At 44.7% G+C, this 24,819-nt stretch overlaps 1 protein-coding gene across 1 annotated transcript in view; it reads left to right on the top strand.

The window, feature by feature from the left end:
- Positions 1-24,819, top strand: part of LOC140483625 (macrophage-stimulating protein receptor-like) — a 134,204-nt gene that overhangs the window by 93,822 nt on the left and 15,563 nt on the right. Inside the window, exons 9-15 of the mRNA XM_072581916.1 lie at positions 1,181-1,351; positions 9,750-9,843; positions 11,335-11,553; positions 12,750-12,893; positions 13,541-13,697; positions 19,595-19,687; positions 21,845-22,048. Coding sequence (XP_072438017.1) covers positions 1,181-1,351; positions 9,750-9,843; positions 11,335-11,553; positions 12,750-12,893; positions 13,541-13,697; positions 19,595-19,687; positions 21,845-22,048 — 1,082 coding nt within the window. The remainder of the gene's footprint in view (positions 1-1,180; positions 1,352-9,749; positions 9,844-11,334; positions 11,554-12,749; positions 12,894-13,540; positions 13,698-19,594; positions 19,688-21,844; positions 22,049-24,819) is intronic.

Below are 24,819 nucleotides of genomic sequence, written 5' to 3'. Positions count from 1 at the left end.
GGTTCCACAGGTCAGCACAACATCGAGGGCCAAAGGGCCTATACTGCACTGGAATATTCTTTGTTCTATGTTCTAAAGCATTTCACACTTCGCTATCTCATATATAAATGTTGGGCCAAAGACATCACACACTAAAATAAACTTAATACCACGATATAAAGCTGTCAGTCACCACTCCAGCTGGTCTGCTGGGAAGCATCCCTCCACATTTCTCTGTGATCTCCTTAAGCAGACCTTGTCTGTCAGCATACATAATCTTTGTCAGTTCAAATATGCACCTATTTGTTTTATTATTAATGGGTAAGTAGGTTGCTGATTACCTCCTCTCTCATGGAATCTGGAACTCAAGTTTTCTGAGGTTCAGGAGCTCCACTTTGACTGGAAAACCACTTTGTTCTTCACGTCGAAGGTGTCCATGAAAGATTACTTGAGACAAGGATGTACGAAGAGGCCACTCAGCCCCTCAACCTGTTCTGCCATTCAGATAAATTGTGACTAATCTACATTTTAATTCTATCCACGTGGCTTGGTTCCATAAGTCTTTTTTTGCCCTTGCCCAATAAAAACCTGTCCATAATAATAAATAAAACAAAGAACTGTGGATGCTGGAAATCTGAAACAAAACCAGAAATTCCTGAAGAAATTCAACAGGGACGTTGAGAGCAAGCAGTGTTTATGCTTTGGGTCCAGTAACCCTTCTTTAGAAGGATTCTGGGTTCAGGGTTCTGAAGAAGGGTCACCTGACCTGAAATGTCAAGTCTTGCTTTCTCTCCAGAGATGCTTCCAAACCTGCTGAGGTTCTCCAAGGTCTGTCCAACTCCAACTGTCAATGACCACTTTACGAAAATGTTTTATATTCCAGAATGGCAGAAGGCAGCAAATAGCGGAAGATAAAGTGTCATCTTTCCATGTACTCTTCAGTTCACAACAGAGTAGCAATGATAGCTGTAATATTTCCTACTCTGCCACGTCCAGGAAATAAAAGATTTTTGATTGACTTTTATTCTGTTGTTTAACGTTCTTAAGCAGGACAACACTGGAACAGAAGTAGCCCATTGCGTGTGATCCTCCATTTATTGTGACCATTGAGCACTTCAGTGCCTTTTACTGACACCAGTTCATCTTGGAAAATGTCCAATGTTTCTCATCCTAATTTTCTTTTTACACCTTTATTTGCCAGCAAGAATAGCACTTGTATCGAATGCATAACTCCAAAAATGGATTTGTTGAAGGAAGAGCCTCCTGTCGTGGTGATAGACTCTGCAAAGGTAACAGCTAAGGGAAACTTCAAGTTCCAGTACCGAAAGAACCCTGTTATTAACAGCATCTCCCCAAGCTGCAGCACCCAGAGGTAAGCCTGGGAAATGAATATTGAAGGCTACACGTAAGGACAGACTGACAGGCAGAGGGGGTGGGGTGGCCATGTTGGTAAGGGATGATATTCAGTCCCTTGCACAGGGGGACCTAGAATGAGGGGATGTAGAGTCAGTATGGATAGAGCTGAGAAATTCTTAGGGTAAAAAGACCCTCTTGGGAGTTATCAACAGGCTCCCAAACAGTAATCTGCATGTCGGATGTAAGTTAAATTAGGAGCTGAAATTGGCCTATCGCAAAGATGTTACTACAGTTGTTATGGGGGATTTCAACATGCAGGTAGACTGGGAGAATCAGGATGGTATTGGACCTCAAGAAAGAGACTTTGTGGAGTGCCTCTGAGATGGATTCTTAGAGCAGCTGGTGCTGGAGCCTACCAGGGAGAAGGCAATTCTGGATCTGGTATTGTGCAACGAACCAGGATTGATCAGGGACCTCGAAGTGAAGGAGCCATTGGGAAGTAGTGACGATAATACAATAAGCTTCAATCTGTAATTTGAGAGGGAGAGGGTACAATCGGAAGTGACAATATTTCTGTTGAATAAAGGGAACTATGGAGCTATGAGGGAGGAGCTGGCCAAAGTTCAATGGTGAAATACCTTAGCAGGGATGACAGTGGAGGAACAATGGCAGATATTTCTGTGTATAATGCAGAATTTGCAGGATCAGTTCATTCCAAAAAGGAAGCAAGATCCTAGGAGGAGGCATGGGTGGCCGTGGCTGACGAGGGAAGTTAAGAAACATATAAAGTTAAAAGAGAAAAACTATAACATAGCAAAGATAAGTGGGAAAACGGAGGACTGGGAAGCTTTTAAAGAACAACAGAGGATTACTAAGAATGAAATACGCAGAGAAAAAAATGAGATACGAAGGTAAACTGGCCAAAAATATAAAGGAGGATAGTAAAAGCTTTTTTAGGTGTGTGAAAAGCAAAAAAATATGGGGAACATAGTATGGGGAACAAAGAAATGGCAGAAGAATTGAATTGGTACTTCAGATCTGTGTTCACTGGGGAAGACACAAGCAATCTCCCTGAGGCAACAGTGGCTGAAGGATCTGTACTTAAGGAAATTTATAGTTGCCAGGAATTGGTGTTGGAGAGACTGTTAGGTCTGAAGGTTGATAAGTCCCCGGGGCCTGATGGTCTATATCCCAGGGTACTGAAGGAGGTGGTGAAGGAGGTCAAGAAATCGTGGAGGCGTTGGGGATTATTTTCCAGAGTTTGATAGATTCGGGATCAGTTCCTGCGGATTGGAGGGTGGCTAATGTTGTACCACTTTTTAAGAAAGGTGGGAGAGAGAAAGCAGGAAATTATAGACCAGTTAGTCTGACCTCAGTGGTGGAAAGATGCTGGAGTCTATTATAAAGGATGAAATTACGACACATCTGGATAGTAGTAACAGGATAGGTCAGAGTCAGCATGGATTTATGAAGGGGAAATCATGCTTGACTAACTCTGAAGATGGACGAGTAGATGTAGTGTACCTGGACTTTCAGAAAGCTTTTGATAAAGTCCCAGATAGGAGGTTAGTGAGCAAAATTAGGGCACATGGTATTGGGGGCAAAGTACTAACTTGGATTGAAAGTTGGTTGGCTGACAGGAAACAAAGAGTAGTGAGAAACGGCTCCATTTCGGAATGGCAGGCAGTGACCAGTGGGGTACCGCAGGGATCAGTGCTGGGACTGCAGCTTTTTACAATATATATTAATGATATAGAAGATGGTATTAGTAATAACATTAGCAAATTTGCTGATGATACTTAGCTGGGTGGCAGGGTGAAATGTGAGGAGGATGTTAGGAGATTACAGGGTGACCTGGACAGGTTAGGTAAGTGGACAAATGCACGGCAGATGCAGTTTAATGTGGATAAATGTATGGTTATCCACTTTGGTGGCAAGAACAGGAAGGCAGATTACTACCTAAATGGAATCAATTTAGGTAAAGGGGCAGTACAAAGAGATCTGGGTGTTCTTGTACACCAGTCAATGAAGGTAAGCATGCAGGTACAGCAGGTAGTGAAGAAGGCTGATAGCATGCTGACCTTCATAACAAGAGGGATTGAGTATAGAAGCAAAAAGGTTTTTCTGCAGCTGTACAGGGCCCTGCTGAGACCACACCTGGAGTATTGTGTGCAGTTCTGGTCTCCAAATTTGAGGAAAGACATTCTGGCTATTGAGGGAGTGCAGCGTAGGTTCACGAGGTCAATTCCTGGAATGGTGGGACTACCTTATGCTGAAAGACTGGAGAACTGGGCTTGTATACCCTTCAGTTTAGAAGACTGAGAGGGGATATGATTGAGACATATAAGATTATTAAAGGATTGGACACTCTGGAGGCAGGAAAACATGTTTCTGCTGATGGGTGAGTGCCGAACCAGAGGACACAGCTTAAAAATACGGGGTAGACCATTTAGGACAGAGATGAGGAGAAATATCTGCTCCCAGAGAGTGGTGGCTGTGTGGAATACTCTGCCCCAGAGGGCAGTGGAGGCCCAGTCTCTAGTTTCATTTAAGAAAGAGTTGGATAGAGCTCTCAAGGATTGTGGAATCAAGGGTTATGGAGATAAGGCAGGAACAGGATACTGATTAAGGATGATCAGCCATGATCATATTTAATGGTGGTGCAAGTTCGAAGGGCAGAATGGCCTACTCCTGCACCTATTGTCTCAGCCATAGCCATTTAGCCAGCTGAGTGACTAAGTCAAGCAGTGAAGTTGCTGTTTTTGTTTCATTCCCTTTTACTCTCTCTGTCTCTCTCTGTGTAATCCGCCATCATGTCTGCGTCTTGTGGTTTGTGTATGCAACATTAGGCCGATCTCCGTCACCACGCCTAACCCCGCCCCCATGCCAATCTCCGATACCACGCCCAACTCCACCCCCACGCCGATCTCCATCCCCGCCCCCACGCCCAACCCAGTCCCCACTCCCAGCTCCAGCCCCACACCAGGTCCTAGCTCCCAGCCCTACTGTGTTTTCCCCATCCCTCCAGAACTACCCCTCTCTGAGGATGAAAGATCAGTCCTCAGCAGAGCCCTCACCTTCATTCCCCTACACTCTCGGATTAACGAGTTCAACACGCGGCGTGACATTGAACAATTCTTATGCCGCCTTTGCCTCCATGCCTACTTCTTCAACCACCCTCTGACGACGCCTTCTCCCGCCTCCAACACACCCCATCCACCTGGACACCCCGTGCTGGCCTCTTACCCGCCCTCGATCTCTTCATAGCCAACTGCCACCGTGACATTAACCGCCTCAACTTCTCCACCCCTCTCACCCACTCCAACCTCTCATCCTCGGAATGTGCAGCCCTCCACTCCCTCCGTTCCAACTCCAACCTCACTATCAAACCAGCAGACAAGGGAGGCGCGGTAGTAGTTTGGCGCACCGACCTTTAAACCACTAAGGCTAAACGCCAGCTCGCGGACACCTCCTCCTACTGCCCCCTTGACCATGACCCCACCTCCCACCACCAAACCATCATCTCCCAGACCATCCATAACCTCATCACCTCAGGGGATCTCCCATCCACTGCCTCCAACCTCATAGTCCCACAACCCCGTGCCGCCCGTTTCTACCTCCTGCCCAAAATCCACAAACCTGACTGCCCCGGCCGACCCATTGTCTCAGCCTGCTCCTGCCCCACGGAACTCATCTCTGCATACCTTGACACGGTCCTGTCCCCCTTTCCAAGAACTCCCCACCTACGTTCGGGACACCACCCACGCCCTCCACCTCCTCCATGATTTTCACTTCCCCGGTCCCCAACGCCTTATCTTCACCATGGACATCCAGTCCCTATACACTTCCACCCCCCCCCCCATCACGAAGGACTCAAAGCCCTCCGCTTCTTCCTTTCCCGCCGTACCAACCAGTACCCTTCCACTGACACCCTCCTTTGACTGACTGAACTGGTCCTCACCCTGAACAACTTCTCTTTCCAATCCTCCCATTTCCTCCAAACCAAAGGAGTAGCCATGGGCACCCGCATGGGCCCCAGCTATGCCTGCCTCTTCGTAGGATATGTGGAACAGTCCATCTTCCACAGCTACACTGACACCACCCCCCCACCTTTTCCTCCGCTACATCGATGACTGTATCGGCGCTGCCTCGTGCTCCCATGAGGAGGTTGAACAGTTCATCCACTTTACCAACACCTTCCACCCCAACCTCAAGTTCACCTGGACCATCTCAGACTCCTCCCTCCCCTTCCTAGACCTCTCCATTTCTATCTCAGGCAACCGAATCAACACGGACATTTACTATAAACCGACCGACTCCCACAACTACCTAGACTACACCTCCTCCCACCCTGCCCCCTGTAAAAACGCCATCCCATATTCCCAATTCCTTCGTCTCCGCCGCATCTGCTCCCAGGAGGACCAGTTCCAAAACCGTACAACCCAGATGGCCTCCTTCTTCAAGGACCGCAATATCCCCCCAGACGTGGTCGACGATGCCCTCCACCGCATCTCTTCCACTTCCCGCTCCTCCGCCCTTGAGCCCCACCCCTCCAACCGCCACCAGGACAGAAACACACTGGTCCTCACCTACTACCCCACCAACCTCCATGTCCAGCGTATCATCCGTCGTCATTTCTGCCACCTCCAAACAGACCCCACCACCAGGGATATATTTCCCTTCCCTCCCCTATCAGCGTTTCGAAAAGACCACTCCCTCTGTGACTCCCTCGTCAGGTCCGCTCCCCCCACCATCCCAACCTCCACTCCCGGTACCTTCCCCTGCAACCGCAAGAAATGCAAAACTTGTGCCCACACCTCCCCCCTTACTTCCCTCCAAGGCCCCAAGGGATACTTCCATATCCACCACAAATTCACCTGCACCTCCACACACATCATTTACTGCATCTGCTGCACCCGATGTGGCCTCCTCTATATTGGGGAGACAGGCTGCCTACTTACAGAACGTTTCAGAGAACACCTCTGGGACACCCGGACCAACCAACCCAACTACCCCGTAGCTCAACACTTCAACTCCCCCTTCCACCCCACCAAGGACATGCAGGTCCTTGGACTCCTCCATTGCCAGACCATAGCAACACGACGGTTGGAGGAAGAGCGCCTCATCTTCCGCCTCGGAACCCTCCAACCACAAGGGATGAACTCAGATTTCTCCAGTTTCCTCAATTCCCCTCCTCCCACCTTGTCTCAGTCAAATCCCTCGAACTCAGCACCGCCTTCCTAACCTGCAATCTTCTTCCTGACCTCTCCGCCCCCACCCTACTCCGGCCTACCACCCTCACCTTAACCTCCTTCCAGCTATCGCATTTCCAACGCCCCTCCTCCAAGTCCCTCCTTTTATCTTAGCCTGCTGGACACACTTTCCTCATTCCTGAAGAAGGGCTGATGCCCGAAACGTCGATTCTCCTGTTCCTTGGATGCTGCCTGACCTGCTGCGCTTTTTCAGCAACACATTTTCCGCTCTGATCTCCAGCATCTGCAGTCCTCACTTTCTCCTCGGAACTTAGGAATAGGTGATTCAACCCCTGTTTTACCATTCAGTTAGATTGTGGCTGGTCTCTGTTTTAGCTCTACTTGCTTGCCTTGGTACAGTTGCTTTTAACAATATTTATTGAGATCAAAAGGGGTCAGAGTACTTCCTCCCTTACCCGCTATACTCCATCCTCCCACAGATGTGGATGTGCAAGCTTTGGAACTGCTGCCTCCCTTGGGGCGATGGCAGCATGGTGCTGAGGGGAACTGGTTAGAGGCCACATCTCTCTGGTCATCCTTAACCCTTCATCATGCTCTCCAACCCCAACCCCATTATCCAAGTGTCATGCTCTGTGAAAGCTCTCCCCCCACCCTTCATGCACCCTTCTTGCCCCTTAAGGTCTGGGATCCTCTTTGCCAGAGAATGGATCCTACATTCACTGAATCTCTAGAGTGTGGAAGTACACCTGAAACGTCAATTCTCCTGCTCCTCGGATGTTGTCTGACCTACTGTGCTTTTCCAGCACCACACTCTTGACTCTAATCTCCAGCATCTGCAGTCCTCACTTTCACCAAGTAGGCCATTCGGTCCATCGAGTCCACACGGACCCTCTGAAGAGGACCATCACACTCAGACCCACTTCCTTACCCTATCCCTGCATTTCCCATGGATAGTTCACTAGCCTGAACATCCCTGGACACTATGGGCAATTTAGCATGGCCAATCCACCTAACCTGCACATCCTTGGACCGTGAAAGAAAACTGGAGCAGCCTGAGGAAATCCGCACAGATAGAAGGAGAATGTGCAAACTCCACACAGACAGTCGTCCAAGGGTGGAATTGAACTTGGCTCCCTGGTGCTATGAGGCAGTCGTGGTAACAATTGAACTACTATGTCATTCTAGATCACTCAATACACACAAGACTCAAGTCAGACAGATTTTTCATTTCATGGGCAAGGAAGTAGACTTCAAGCCTCATCAAGATCAGCCATGATTCTATTGATGAGGGAAGTTGGTTCAAAGGTCAACTCTTGCTTTTGTTTCTGATGTTCTCGTGCTCCACCCCCCACCCTGTCACATCCTCTAAAACCACTCACCCAGTATCCACTATGTCCACAACTTACGAGCTGCGTAATAGCATTGGAAACCTTTGAAATGCACTTCTAAAGGAAATATCAAAGCTCTTACAATCTGGTAAAACTGACAGTCTGACTGATAAGGCAGATGGAACAAAATTATTTTCCACTGGTTGGAGAGTCTAGGGCTGTGAGATGCAGTTTAAAATTTAGCATGTGTTTTTGTAAATTGTTAATTTTAAAACTGAGTTTAGTACAATCTGTGAGCCAAATGTAAAAGAAGTACAAGAAAAAAAGGAGTTTTTGATGGAGTTAAATCATAGATTAGCCACAATCTATTGAATGGCAGAACAGGTTCAAGGGCTGACTCAAAGGTAGAAGACAGAGAGTGGTGGTGGAGGGTTATTTTTCAGACTGGAGGCCTGTGACCAGTGGAGTGCCACAAGGATCGGTGCTGGGTCCACTACTTTTTGTCATTTATATAAATGATTTGGATGTGAACATAAGATGGAGAGTTAGTAAGTTTGCAAATGACACCAAAATTAAAGGTGTAGTGGACAGCGAAGAGGGTTACCTCAGATTACAATAGGATCTTGCTCAGATGGGCCAATGGGCTGAGGAGTGGCAGATGGGGTTTAATTTTAAAAAATGCAAGGTGTTGCATTTTGGGAAAGCAAATCTTAGCAGGACTTACACACTTAATGTAAGATCCTAGGGAGTGTTGCTGAATAGAGACCTTGGAGTGCAGGTTCATTGTTCCTTGAAAATGGAGCAGCAGGAAAATAGGATAGCGAAGAAGGCGTTTGATATGCTTTCCTTTATTGGTCAGAGTATTGAGTACAGGAGTTGGGAGGTCATGTTGAGGCTGTACAGGACATTGGTTAGACCACTGTTGGAATATTGCATGCAATTCTGGTTTCCTTCAGAAGGATGTTGTGAAACTTGAAAGGGTTCAGAAAAGATTTACAAGGATGTTGCCAGGGTTGGAGAATTTGAGCTATAGGGAGAGGCTGAACAGGCTGGGGCTATTTTCCCTGGAGCGTCGGAGGCTGAGGGATTACCTTATAAAATCATGAGGGGCATGGATAGGGTAAATAGACAAGGTCTTTTCCCTGGAGTGGGGGAGTCAAGAACTAGAGGGCATAGGTTTAGGTTGAGAGAGGAAAGATATAAAAGAGACCTAAGGGGCAACTTTTTCACGCAGAGGGTGGTACATGTGTGGAATGGGCTGCCAGATGAAGTGGTGCAGCATTTAAAAGGCATCTGAATGGGGATGTGAATAGGAAGAGTTTGGAGGGATATGGGCTGGGTGCTGGCAAATGGGACTAGATTAGGTTGCAATATCCGGTCATCATGAACGAGTTGGACCAAAGGGTCTGTTTCCGTGCTGTACATCTCTATGACTCAATGATTACCTGCTCTCCTCCTGTTCCTACAGCAATAGTCATCCACAGCAATCCCATTGGAAAAATGGCTGCAGTGTAAATCACATCCGCTTTCTCACGCATTTCCTCGGCTTCTGCCAGGAGGTGATGTGCAGAAAACTGGAGTTATTTTTTCAAATAACAGTGCATGCACACCCACAGTGCACTCACACACAGGCAGGAATTGTTTATGTCTGGGCCTTTATTGAAGTGTTTGTCAGGATGGAAGAATTTCCCACCGAGCCCAGTGATGATCTTCTCTTTGTGGTCTGGACTGATAATTGATTCCTTCCCAGAGAAGTAAAGAAGTTACTCAGTCTCCTGCCAATGTTGACTGTGCAGAGTGTATGTGTGTCTGTCTGTCTGCAAGACTGACCCTCTCTCTCTTTCACGTATCTATTATTCCATTGTTCCTGCAGTGGCCTCAACATCACCATCAGTGGTACCAATCTGAACTCTGTCTATCAACCGAAACTAGTCTTTACCGACGACAAAAATGACACATTTGCAAAGGTATGTTTTTGAATTAAAAATGTTTCATCTTGATTTCATTGTTCTTCCCCACAAAACTGGATCGGCTGAAAATTCATTTGAAAAAAAGGTAGCAAAGAGGAGTTATTTGATTGGTTGGATGGCTTGTGGTGAAGTGGATAGTGTTCCTGTCTCTGAACCAAGAGCTTTGAGATTAGATTACTTACAGTGTGGAAACAGGCCCTTCGGCCCAACAAGTCCACACCGCCCCGCCGAAGCGCAACCCACCCATACCCCTACATCTACGCCTTACCTAACACTATGGGCAATTTAGCATGGCCAATTCACCTGACCTGCACATCTTTGGACTGTGGGAGGAAACCGGAGCACCCGGAGGAAACCCACGCAGACACGGGGAGAATGTGCAAACTCCACACAGAGAGTCGCCTGAGGCGGGAATTGAACCCAGGTCTCTGGCGCTGTGAGGCAGCAGTGCTAACCACTGTGCCACCGTGCCGTGAAGTCTCAATCCAAGCCTTGGTAGCCAAGGAATGTGTGGTCATAATATGGCCAATCAGGTTGCATAACAAAACTGCAATTCCTCCCAACTCCTGTAAGAGCAAGAAGTCATTTCTAGTCAGTGGCATGAGGGAAAGAAAATTGCTGTCTCGCCTGTCGCCTTCCATAGCTCCAGACTATGATGTGCATGTTGCTGTAGTACATTGCAACCCCATTAGAGAGGCAGGCATATTTAAAAATGCAAAGTCAACAGGATTGGGATGAGGTCCATCAAAGGATATTGAGGGGAGATGGTGGTAGAATGGTGAATTGTGAATATTATATCCTGTTCAACAAAGGATGCAAGGATGAGCTCAGCAAGGATAGGCCAGTTGTTTTAACCTTGGTGGTGAGGAAAGGTAAAGTCACTATAATCTTCCCAGACTCGTGACAGAGAGAGAGAGAGAGAGAGAGAACTGGTAGTGGTTTAACCTGAGGGTCACCATGCCTCAGATGAGGGGAGAAACTGAAAAGGAGCGTCTTCCATGGTAACGTCAGCTGGTGTGGGAATTGAACCCCATCACTCTGCATTGCAAACCAGCTATCCAGCCAACTGACCCCACAATTAGCAGTGGGGAAGCCTTTAAAAGCAATACCTTGAGACAGAATTAGCAGTCATTTTGACAATTATTGATTTATTAAGGAAATTGATCATGGATTTGTCACAAGCTAATTATGTTTAACTAACTTCCTCAATGAGGCTAATAAGACGGATGTGGTGTACATGGACTGATATTATTTATTTCCATTCCACTTTATTATTTCTTTGTTTCTCTGTCTGTCTTACTCTGTCTCTCTTCCATAAAGCTTTGAAAAAGAGAAAAGAAATCTTTCTGTCATTCCTTCTGTGGCCCCGAATTGGGGATCTTGTCTTTTCCCAGCCAGCATTTTCTTGGTCTCTTATAGCCTCCTCTGTGAATCAGTGGGATGTATTAGAATTTCCGCAATCCTAAATACCCTTCTTCCTGACTGCAGTTATGTAACCCGCCACCAGTGTCTTCTGAGACTATGACGTGTGAGACCCCTTCAATTGAGGATGAGGAAGTGGAAGGAAAGCTCACTGTGATAATGGATGGTGTGCAGAACCTGAAGACATTTGAGGTCGAGTACAAGGAAGACTATGAGGTCTTTCCATTTGATGATGAGGATTATATATACAAGCTAACCAAGGACCAAGATGAAATTGAGTTCAAAGTGAGTTGATTTTTTTTTTCTGGCTTTTCATCTCCCATTATAAAATGGGAAAGGTATTTGCATGTAGATAGAAAATTCTGTATTATTGGGATGCTTTCTTGGAATCGTTATTTTGAAATTTACACACCAATTTGTGAACAAGAAATAAACAAGAAGAAATATGTATTGAAAGGGACTGATGTATAAACCAAATGTGGGGTTATTCAGGTTGCTGCTTATACAATGCCTGATAGATGTCTCAGCATTGACATTGGTTTAGCTGTACAGATGAGACCCTCAACCATTAGAACCCGTGCATGGAATGTTGCATCAGTGGGTGTTGACCGGTGCTGGCATCCTGAGAATATCAAGGGAGTTGAAACTTGCACCGTGGGTGAAACGTTTTTCTATGCTAGCGAAGGAGAAAAGCTTGCACTGAGAAAAAGGATGCCCAGTTTATTTTTAAAGTATCTTCAAGTGATTGAGTTAGGCTCAATAAGCTTGCAATGTTTGTTGAATGATGCTACGGGATGCTGCTGACTGGAATGAGGTGTTCCACAGTGGAGTCAACTACTTTGTTTTAACACAGACTGCTGACATGATGGGTGCAGGCCCTATTCCCATTCGTGTTGTGACTCAAATAAATCCAGCCATTTAACAACAGCTTCATCCTGAGTGACCCAGCTCGATCGTAAACTATATGTGCCCCTCCCTTTTATCTAGATGCCATATCCAGAGGTAAATGTTTCTCTCTCCGTCTACTCCATCCAATCCTTTAATCACCTTTCCAAAAGTTCATTTCTAAGGGAACTTGGAGAAACGCGTGAGGGAAAGACAACGAAACAATGGAGTGGGGGCATTGGGACTGATTGGATTATTCCACAGAGAGCCAGTCTGGACTTGATGGGCTGATTGGCCTTCCATTGTGCCACTCCATATTAAACACATCCATCGGATCCCCCTTCATTTTCTAAAGAAACCATTCTGTAAAGGGTGCTTAAGTGGACAGTTGCTCGAGGAGACATGTTGGGCATTAGGTAAATCACAGGCCACTAGTTGATGATTTCAAACATGGGGCTGAAGGTGAGGGAAAAAAAAACAGTATGTTTTTACATGAAAAGTCATTTTGCTGGAAGTATGGGAGAAGATTGGAAGGCAATCTGTTTATTTATCAACTTCTTTTTGACATGATTTTCATTTTGTTTCCATGGAGACAGCATGCAAAGTTGTTCGATCTGAAGAACTGTCTGAATGTGACCCTTTTGGTCGGAGACATGACTTGTGAACCAAAGATTCTAGTGCAAGAGATCACCTGCACTGTTGAAACTGAAAGGATCCCAAGTGAAGGGCTTCCAGTCAAGGTTGGCATATTGATCTATTTATCTCTCTACATGTTCTCGCTATATTTTCTGCTGTTTTGTTGTGAGATTTGCAGCATTTTCTTCATAGACACCTTTGTAGTTTTGATTCCTAGAAGGCCACAGAGGGATTTATCTCTCGTGTCTCAATGTGTTGTATCATCTTGCTCCACCATAATGTGACACATCTCGTTTGTCATTTCTCTATGCCCACTGTTGGGTGCCACCAGGACCTGAGACACTGGAGAGGGGGTGTACATTAGGCCCAACAACCAGGGCCTGTGGCTATAGGGTCCCCACTGTGCTCAGATCTGGGGCTTGTGCCATGAGTTCACATCAGAACCCGTGATTTCTGTCCATGCCCCTAGTGTCACACTCTAGCATTGAGAACTAGAGGTCATAGGTTTAAGATAATTCACTAAAGAAGATATGCTTTTTCATTGAATGGATTCAAATTTTACCTTGGTTAGGATTTGAAACCTTGTCCCAAGAACATTTGCCTGGGGTTCTGGATTACTGGTCCAGTGATATTATCACTACACCACTGTCAGCCCCAAACTAATGGGTGAGAAATCTAGTCCTTAATAACATTTTCTGTTAGGACCTTTTAAAAAAAAATGTCATTGTTCTTCTCTCATTTGTCCCCTTAGCTCTGGGTGAATAATGTGGAGAAGGACATTGGGTACGTCATCTACGTCGAAGAAAGTCTTGGAACCATTTTGGGAATTATCATTGGCATTATTGTGATTTTGTTGGTGGCAATGATTTTTGTGGCCATCCTGTTGATATACAGGAAGAAAAATAGAGGTAACTTTGCCTTCTTCTTTATTCCTTTCCTGACCTTGAAAGGACTACTCCAGTGGGGTTACCAGGGTTACCGGCAAGTCTCATCGTCCAAGACAACACATGGAGGGAAAGAAAGAACAAACAGTTTGGGAAAGAGGGAGTGGTGAAGGCGAGGGTGGAGGGAGGTGAGCTGACAGAATGAAACAAAATCCGCAGTGGAAAAAAGCTGACCTCACTTTATAGCGTTGCATAGAAGGGCAGGAAAGTGGTCGTCAGGAATGTTGGATAAACCGTGATTCTGTTGAATGGCAGAGCAGGCCCAAGGCTTTTCGATTATAATCTACATTCCTTCTAAATACTCGAGATCTATATGAATCCCCAATGTAGAAACAAAAGGCTGATAGTTACAGACTTGAGCTGGGGCAATGATTACTTCCTTTCCTCTCCCCTTCAAAATGAAATGAACTTCCAGCCCGACGTTCTGATAGAGTCATCGAGTCATAGAGAAGGACAGCACGGAAACAGACCCTTCAGTCCAACACATCCATGCCGACCAGATATCCAATCTAACCTAGTCCCATTATCCAGCACTTGGCCCATATCCCTCAAACCCCTTCCTAATCATACACCCATCCAGATGCCTTTTAAATGTTGCAATTAAACCAGCCTCTGGCAGCTCATTCCATACACACACCACCCTTTGCATGAAATTTTAAGAAAAGTTAAAAAGTAGCAGCAGTCTGGCCCTGAAAGCATAGTTACAATCCCTCCTGAAAGAAAGCACAGCTAAAAGATACTCAAAAATATATTTAGCTCTAAGAAGGCTTACCTATGGCAAGAGTTTGCTTCATTTCACTATTTTTCTTCAAACTGGCATGAAAGGGGAGGGAAGCCAGTATGATGTCATCCCTCCTTATTTGGTGCAGACATTATCTATTGGCTGAAATCTGCAATTTTGAACACAAGACTACTCTTTAAAACAGCACTCTGGAAGGGACCTAGGTGAATAAAACAGTAACAACAAGAAGTATAAAAGAAAACAAGAAGAAAGAGGAAAAGAAAAAAATGTAAAAGAAATGATCAAGCACTGCATTCTACTTAAAAAAAACACAGAAATGGAAAGCATACAGTTAATCATGGACTGAGCATTCAATGATTCCTTTACCACACTTCTGCTTAAACAACGAGCAGAGTTCATTCCATAGATCGAGCAATAGTTGATCCCAAGATCAACTGTGAAAATCCTGCTTGCAATTAATTAGCATCAAATTTGCAGAATTAGCATTTCTGATCTCCATGTGAAAGATCCAGAATGTACTCAGTAGCTTGTTAAGAATTAATTTCAGGTCTAACAGAGTCCAACCTAAGTCATACAGACAGCAACTCCAATAGTCTATTGACCAGTTTGTCAGAAGGTGCTGCAGCAAAAGACACGAGTGTGATTTTGTCAAAGTGCAATTGACGTTGAGTTAGTCATCACCTGAACCTTCAATAAAGCCTTCAGGAAGGATCTCCTGGGAAAGGAAAGGAGCTGTAGCATTGACTCATTGCTTGAGCATGGGCACAAGTATGAAGCCATAATGGCAGATCAAAAGCAATCATGTGCTTTGAGTGCAGCAAACACTGTTGCGATGAACAGCAAAGCTCTCCAACCCAGCAAACTCCACGACAGATAGAGTTAGATGTACCTACCCAAATGTTGTCTAGATTTTCCCAACATCTGTAAACCTGTGGCACCAAGGGACATCGGGTACAGAAGTGCAGGAAATCAGTTTCTGAAAGGTTGAGCCAGATGCCAGAATGAAACAGATGTTGCCAACAAGACAACACAACGCCACCATCTGGCAGTAAGAAAAATGCTCAGAAGGTGTGTAAATGCAAACGCATCAGTGAGGCTTAGAGCCAATCAAATAAAAGGCAATTTTCACAAGGTGGTCAAGCTCTCCATATTGTTAACTCATGCGCCATGTCAACAATTTATGGCAATCAGAAGCTTTTACAACTGTTAGTATTATAACTCCTGAAAGGGCAAGGCTTAGGAGCTAATGCCAACATATTAAATTAGATTCCCTACAGTGTGGAAACAGGCTCTTTGGCCCAACCAGTCCACACCGACCCTGCAAAGAGTAACCCACCAAGAGCTATATCCCTCTGACTAATGCACCTAACACTATGGGCAATTTAACATGGCCAATTCATTTGACTTGCACATCTTTGGATTGTGGGAGGAAACCAGAGCACCCGGAGGAAACCCACGCAGACACGGGGAGAATGTGCAAACTCCACACAGACAGTCGCCCGAGGCTAGAATCGAACCTGGTACCGTGAGGCAGCAGTGCTAACCACTGAGCCACCGTGCCGCCCACACATTGCCATTATCCTGAAAGGCATCGACCTCAGCTCGCCAACAATCTGTTCTGGTCCACCCCATGTTGACACTCGGTCAAGAAAGCACGACAACACTTCTACCTGCTCAGAAGCTAAGGAAATTCGGCATGTCCGTAAAGACTCTTACCAATTTTTATGTACGCACTATAGAAAGCATTCTGTCTGGATGCATCACAGCTTGGTACAGCAATTGCTTTGGCCAGGACCATAAGAAACTACAGAAAGTTGTGAACACAGCCCAGTCCATTACGCAAGCCAATCTCCCATCTATTGACTCCATCTACACTTCTCACTGCCCTGGGAAGGCACCCAAAGTAATCAAAGCTCCCTCCCACCCTGATTTATAATCTCGTCCAAACTCTTCTGACGGGCAGAAGATACAAAAACTTCAACACACGCAGCAACAGATTCAAGAACAGGTTCTTCCCCCGCTGTTAGCAGACTTCTGAATGGACCTCAGATTTTAAATTTAAATCAGAAGCAGAAACAGAAGTTGCTGGAAAAGCTCAGCAGGTCTGGCAGCATCTGTAAAAAGAAGTCAGAGTTAACATTTTGGATCCGGTGACCCTTTCTCATGTATAAACCAACATTTTCCAAGCTACCGTCAGTTGTGAGGAGCTGAGCTTTTCCAGCAACTTGGGCCTTTGTTTCTGATTTACAGTATTAATAGTTCTTTCAGATTTATTTTTTTAAATTTAATGTTGATCTCGCTCTTTGTGCACTTTCTCTGCAGCTGTAACATTGTATTCCCTGGTCTGTTCTATTACCCTAATGCACTTTGCATGGTATGTTCTGCCTGTACTGTACGCAAAACACAGCTTTTCACTGTACCCAGGTACATGTGACAGTAATAGTTCAAATCAAGTCAAAGTGGCACTCCATAATATAACTTGTAAGAAACAGTCTCACAATGTACAATTCCAATTTCACTAACTGCCATTGTGATTTAAACCCATTTCCACAACAGTCTGAAGCCATTCTGAAGAAGGCTCACTGGACTTGAAACATTAACTCTACTTTCTCTTCAGATGTTGCCAGACGTGCTGTGTTTTCCAGCAATTTCTGTTTTTGTTTCAAATCTTCAGCATCTGCAGTTCTTTGTTTTATCGCCATAACATTAGCCTGGAGTTTTTGGTTATTGGCTCATAGTATTGGCACAACGCCAGAACCTCCCCTAAATTGCATGCAAAGGCTCGAATATAAGCAAAGTTTTCTAAGATATGCAATCAATCTAGATCTATGCAAAGTCTTTACTGATCATGGTGCTGTAATGAATAGGAAGCAAAACCAGCTCAGGCCGATACATAACATACTAGTCATGCACAGAGCAATTAGGAATGAAAACTCTGGTGATAATTGTGTGTTGATGTTAAGTGACAAGATAGTCAAGTGCAACAGAGAACTATGCAAATATTTCCAGACATGTGTGGCTCACCAAATCAGGATGAGCTGTTAGACCTCCCAAAGCAAACTTTACTTTGGAGTTTAAATTGTTAATCTTCTAAATTTTTTTAACCTCTTTGTATAAATATTGAATTGACAACATGTGATGTACAACCATGTTGTTTTTTGAGATAATTCACTATCTTTGGTTAAATAAAATGGGGATATTGTGCAAATTCTTACTATCAGTATATCTTTAGGAGACATGATTGTGATATGATCAGACCTGTGGGTATAAAGATCTATCTTAGCTCAGACCACTTGAATCATGACATACCATTGGAAGCATGTTACTCTTTCTAACCGAGCAGCTTAACGTTAGCCCTGATGTGGATGCACCTGTGAAGGTAATAGTTGTATATTTCCCAGCTTCTTCTGTTACATGGGATAACATAAGCATTGCCACATCAGTTAAAGATACCCTGCTGAAGGCAAACATACCATCCTTCTTCGATGTGAAAGGCGATCTGCAAATGAAAGTTCTTTTTGTTCTCTCCCCATGATCCTTTGGATTCTCAATTTTCTCCCGTCAGCTAAAATCTTGTATCTGCTTATTTGGGCACATGGGGTGTTTTGCACTGTTAAATCCAATTCTGGTACTCGATTCAGAAACCATGTTTTGGCCCACACCGACAATCCACCTGACTGATTATGGATGCTGAATTCACTGGGATGCATTTTATCACTACAATCTCCTTATACCCAACAGCATCAACTACACAGAATGGGCCAGGGTGGCACAGTGGCTCAGTAGTTAACACTGCTGCCTCATGGCACTAGGGACCAGGGTTTGATTCTACCCATAGGTATGTGTCTGTGTGAAGTTTGCATGTTCTCCCTGTGTCTATATGGGTTTCCGCACGGTGCTCTGGTTTCCTCCCACAGTCAAAGATGTGCAGGTTAGGTGGATTGACCATGCTGAATTACCCACAGTATCCAGGGATGTGTAGGTGAGGTGGATTGACCATGCTGAATTACCCACAGTATCCAGGGATGTGTAGGTTAAGTGGGTTAGCCATGGAGAAATGCAGGGTTACACAGATGATGGGTCTGGGTGGGATACTGTGGGGAGAGTTGGTGTGGAAATGTTGGTCTGAGTGGCCTGTTTCCACACTGTAGGGGTTCCATGGATGGAAAAGATTCCACTTGCCTGGATGGATGCCGTTCTAACAACAGTGGAGAAACTCAGTGCTATTGGAACAAAGCAGCCCAGGGTTAGTATTGCTGCCTCACAGCACTAGGGTTCCAGCCTTAGATGACTGTCTGTGTGAAGTTTGCATGTTCTCCCCATGTCTGTGTGGGTTTCCTCTCAGTGCTGAAATATGTTCAAGTTAGGAGGATTGGCTGTGCTTGCATTTTTAAAAAAGCATTCCATAGTGTCCAGGGATGGGTGGGTTAGCTATGCAGGGTTATGTTGGGAATGGGTCTGGGGTGATGTCCCCCAGAGGGTCATTGTAGACTCAATGGGCTGATTAGCCCCTTTCTGCACTGTAGTAATTCTATTTGTTTGACGCCCAGTCCACAAATTTAAACATTCACCAGTGGCAGTGGTGTGTACAAGCTACATTGCACTGCAACAACTCTCTGAAGCTCCTTCAGCAGGACCTTCCAATCCCATGATCTCTACCATCTAGAAAGACAAGGGGAGCAGATGCATAGAAACATCACTGCCTACAAGTTTCCCTTTGATCCCACTCAACATCCTGACTTGAATCTTCACCACCATTCATTCACTGTCACTGGGTCAAAATCCTGGAAGGCCCGACCCACATGGACTTCAGTGGATCAAAAATGTGACTTGCCATGATCTCCTCAAAGGCAATTAGGGATAGGCCACAAATGCTGGCTTCAGCCAGGAAAGACTGCACCCTCTCAATCATGGCAGAAAGGTAATTTGATTACTGGCATTCAAGAATATCCAGTGTAGAATAATGTGAGATATCCATTTGTTGAAAGTGAACCAACACTTAATATACACATATCTTTGCTAGGTATATTATTTAATTATAATGCGTTGTGTTTGATTCAAATAAGCTTTTAGTATGGAGTTTTAAGCCAGCTGACAAAAATGCTATCTTGTCTTCCAGATCATGCAGACTTACTGAACCGTTTGGAGGCATCGGTGAATATGATATCTCTCAATGCAGTCCCACCTGCTCCCAGCGACTACAGGGATTCTCGTGAGTCAATAGACAATAGACAATAGACAATAGACAATAGATGCAGGAGGAGGCCATTCAGCCCTTCGAGCCTGCACCGCCATTCAATATGATCATGGCTGATCATTCCCAATCAGTATCCTGTTCCAGCCTTATCTCCATAACCCTTGACTCCACTATCTTTAAGAGCTCTATCCAATTCTTTCTTAAATGAATCCAGAGACTGGGTCTCCACTGCCTTCTGGGGCAGAGCATTCCACACAGCCACCACTCTCTGGGTGAAGTAGTTTCTCCTCATCTCTGTCCTAAATGGTCTACCCCGTATTTTTAAGTTGTGTCCTCTGGTTCAGCACTCCCCCATCAGCGGAAATATGTTTCCTCCTGCCAGAGTGTCCAATCCTTTCATATGTCCAGTATGAGTTCAGCTTCTAATGCCACAAAATCTGTTTCCCATCAGCAATTTTACTTTAACATTCCTTTGTTAAGTGCAAGGCAGTCTCGTTCTTCAAGAGAAAGTTGTTTTTCTTTAAACAAAGCAGCGCCATTTTAAATTTAAGGACCGGCACTTATTGAGGTTTGACTCTGTGGTTGTCGATGGAAGGACAGGAGTACTTCAACCCGTGGTTATTATGTGTTCAGTTTACCGATATCAATAAGGTTCTCCCTGCAGATCTAGTGAGATTGGTGCCCAGATGAAATTTTGAAATAATGTTTTTACGTTGTCTTATTTGAGAGAGCCATGATTAATGCTTAGTGAAATTGTATTGCTGTTGTATTCACAAGTTACAATTGATCTTCCATCAACTACCATTTGTAGGAGAGAGTTATAAAATGTCATCACTCTGTGCGTGTTCCCTAAATTCACTCCTAAAACATTTACCTCTTATATTTAGATTACCTTGTCCTAGAAAAGCACAGCAGGTCAGGCAGCATCCAAGGAGCAGGAGAGTCGACGTTTCGGGCATGAGGCCTTCTTCAGGAATCATGCCCGAAATGTCGACTCTCCTGTTCCTTGGATGCTGCCTGACCTGCTGCGCTTTTCCAGCAACACATTTTCAGCTCTGATCTCCAGCATCTGCAGTCCTCACTTTCTCCTACCTTGTCCTAGACTCCAACTAGAGCAAATAGTTTCTCTCTATCTACCACAGGAGTTCCCCTCAAAGTCTTGCAAACCTGGATCAAATGAACCCTTAAGCCTTTACGAAATAACACCCTAATTTGTGTAATCTCTCCTCATCGTTAAACCCTTGGTGTCCATGCATTATTCTTGTCAACCTGTGGTGCACTCCCTTTGTAGTCAATACACCCTTCTTAAGATGTGGTGTCTAGAACGGTTCATAATACTCCAGTTAAGATCTAAAATAAGATTTTGTGCAGCCTTTTATCCCAGTCCCTTTGGTATCATGGCCATCATTCCATTAACCTTTGTGTTTATTTTCTGTACTTGCTCATGACACGTGAAAGACATTTGTATCTGGCTGTTTACACCCAGTTTTTCTGAGCTTGAATGGTATTTCTGACTGATCGTAACTGATGTAGCTGTTGAAAGTGAAGAATTTGTTATGTAATGTGCTTTTTCCATTCCTGCGTAGGCCCCTATGGAAAACACCCAGAGACTGTGTTTGCTTTTATTGGTAACTGAAGCCACCCTGAAAGAGGAATGTTTGCATTCCATTAAATACTCACTTCCAATTGTTTATATATATTTTTATCTTTAAATGGTGTTACCTCAGTGAAGAGAAACCTTGTTCCTGTCAGTGTGAGGGCCAATATTTATTCCTGAGCCAAATCACCAAAAATAATTAATTGCCTTTTGTGGGAGCTAACTTTGTGCAAATTGGCTACCACATTTCCTACATCACAGAAGGATGTAATTGGTAGAAAAATGCTTTGAGACCTCGTGAAATTATGAAAAGCCTCTATATAAATGCAAACATTCTTTCTATTTTCTCTTTCACATGGAAATCTACAAATGCAGAATGGAACCATCTGGAAATCTCTGTTCAATAGTAATCACCGATATACAAAGATTGTCACTGAGAGACATGGTGTGTCTGCTAGGGTAACAGAGAGTTCCCAAACATGTCTTAAAATTGAACATTTCCAAAAGATAACCAAATGAATAAAAGTGAGAGGATATGGCCTCTTCAAGGAAGGTTTTTTATTTCTCTTGGTTAGGTCTCAGTCCCAACACGACGTCTGGGTCCAGTGGAATCACATTTCGAGGCTATAAAGGCAGCGCTGACTGTGCAGCGATCCCCTTGTTAAGTCCTAAAGAAATCCAACCACAAAACCTGAGGCCGGAGCTACTGGAAGAAGTAAAAGATATTCTGATCCCTCAAGAATGTTTAACTGCTTACATGGACCAGGTGATTGGAAAAGGTTGGTATGTGCTCAATTGTTGATTCATTAACGTTCCTGCAATTGGTTTTTAAGACTGTACTGCCCAGCATTAAGTTGGACTGAAGCATTATCTCCTCAAATTCCCATGGCTATGAAGGTTCTCATGGAAGTTAGAATGGGTCACTTTTAATATGTGTATATAGTCTGCCCATTTCCTTTCTTTTCTGTCTTTCCCAATTTCTCATTCTGTTTGTCTTGATGCTGGTTTTTAATTTGGGAGAGGAGCAAACAGAAGTTGGGGCTGTTCCCACATCCCAAATCCACTGTCAGGGGCTCTGGGAGATTCAGTAACCAGTTTAATGATTAATCATCATAATAGATAGGGTGGACAGGAACAACCGTTTCCCCTTGATGGAGGGATCAATGACCATGTGATAGATTTAAGGTAAGGGGTCGGAGGTTTAGAAGGGATGGGAGGAATAGCTTTTTTTTACCCAGAGGGTGGTGGGAACTCGCTGCCTGCAAGTTTGGTAGAGGCAGAATCCCTGATATTTAAGAAGTATTTAGATGTGCACATGTGAAGCCAAGACACAAAGGAGAAGTCCTGGGGAAAATTGATGTACAGCGAAATCTGGGTGTTCAGGTCCATTCTTCCCTGAAGGTGGCAATGCAGGTCAATAGAGTGGTTAAGAAGGCATACGACATGCTTTCCTTCATTGGACGGGTATTGAGTACAAGAGTTGGTAGATCATGTTACTGTTGTATGAGACTTTGGTTCAGCCACATTTGGAATACTGTGTTCTGGTCTGGTCACCACATTACCAAAAGGATGTGGATGCTTTGCAAAGGGTGCAGAGGAGGTTCACCAGGATGTTGCCTGGTATGGAGGGCTCTAACTATGAAGAGAAGTTGAGTAGATTAGGATTATTTTCATTAGAAAGTCAGAGGTTGAGCTACAGAGGTGACTGTATGGAGCTTGCATATTCTCCCCATGTCTGCTTGGCTTTGCCCCAGTTTCCTCCCACAGTCCAAAGATATGCAGGTTAGGCGAATTGGCCATGCTAAATTGCCCCATAGTGTTCAGGGATGTGTAGGTTAGGTGCATTAGTCATGGGAAATGCAGTGGTAAGGTGGGAGAATGGGTCTGGGTGGGATACTCTTAAGAGGGTTGGTGTGGACTTGTTGGGTTAAATGTCCTGTTTCCACACTCTGGATTCTATGAATCTATGAAAAATGATTGTTTGATTGGTTAGCTAATTCAGTCATTCCATCCCGACCAGCCAATTTCAGGGACAGTGCTATGTGTTTCCACTGTGGTTTACTTAGGATCACATGAGGCCATATAAATGCTCCTGGAGGAGCTGGGAGGCCAGCCGAGTCACTTAGAGGTGGCCTGCAGGTGACAGATTGGGGAACCAGTTCTCTAGTCTCAGAGGCTCTCCCCTAGCTGGTTTCAGCATTGGACACTCGCACTAGGACCTGGGGGGCACAGCATCAGAGTGAAGGGTCAGACCCTTTAGAAGTGAGATGAGGAGGAATTTCTTCCAATGTGGTCCTCATTGCTGTGGAGGCCAAGTCACTGAGTGTATTTATGACAGAGACAGATAAGTTCTTGATTACTAAAGGGATGAAGGGTTACAGGGAGAAGGCAGGAGAATGTGGTTGAGAAATATAACTGCCACAATGGAATGGCAGAGCAGACTTGATCATCTGAATGGTCTTATGTCTTATTGTCTTGCCATCTTGAAAAGGGTCTCCCATCCCTCCCTTAACTTTGGAAGATAACGTTTGACAGAATTGAAGAGAGGGTGCCATTTTGAACACAAGTGCGCTCTCCCTTAGTTAGCTTCGACTATAGGCTGCTGCAGATTTCAATCTGGGTGGTTTCTGGCCCTCCAGCTTCAAGAGCCCAGACTGCCCTCAGTTAGACCAGTCGATACTGGGGAAAAAGAAAACACATTGAATGACTGATTCCCATGAGGGATTCTTTTGGAAATGGCATTGGGGTCTCGCTTGCTGGCCAAGGTGTCTGTGTTGCCGCTTTCAAGGAAGGTCTCGTTCCATTGGCACTTTAAGAAGCCAGTGGCATGTCTTTCCCTCGGGTCATGCACCCTGGTGTAAGAGGTCATGCCCTCTAAATGCAGCTAGTCAATTCTTCTCTGCAGCACTATCGGGAAGGCAGTGGCTGCTACCAGTACTGCATAGAACCACAACCCCCACTAACCCCTGATCTCGGAAAGATCCAGACACTGGGTGTTGATTTATTAAACATCAGTGGTCCTCAAGTGCAGCCTGGAATCCCTGAACCTTGAAATTACTTTGAGATAAATGGGTGGGTGTAGCTACTATTGCACAATCAGCAACCCTCATGGATTTCATGGCCATTTAATTTGTACCAAGCAAGATTTTTATATTTGGCAACTTCCTACCTGGCCATAAAACTGTGAGAGAAGTTATGTCAAACTTTGCTTTGAATTTCTCTGAGAAAATACATTTTTTCAGAGCTTTCCATTGTCAGGACATTTTGCAAGAATACCAGTTCAAGGGGCAGGCAGCAAAACAAGTGCATGCACTGCACCTATTTCAACTTATCACAATAGATGACAGTCATTGACCACCCTCCCCTTTGGTGGTCTGCATTGCCTTAAATGGGCTTTGCACGTAAATTGACCAATTAGAGAACATGAGTGATTAATGATGGTGTTTAATCAATGAAAACATTACATGATGATTTGGTGATGGGCAGTAAAAACAACATTTAGTTGTATGTAAGAGCACTTTTGGATATAAAAGAAAAAGAAAAAATGAAG

Source organism: Chiloscyllium punctatum, chromosome 12, assembly GCF_047496795.1.
Source record: "Chiloscyllium punctatum isolate Juve2018m chromosome 12, sChiPun1.3, whole genome shotgun sequence".
NCBI classification, from domain to species: domain Eukaryota; kingdom Metazoa; phylum Chordata; class Chondrichthyes; order Orectolobiformes; family Hemiscylliidae; genus Chiloscyllium; species Chiloscyllium punctatum.
Note: the sequence above shows the minus strand (reverse complement) of the source record. Positions and strands in the feature narration are given on the sequence as shown.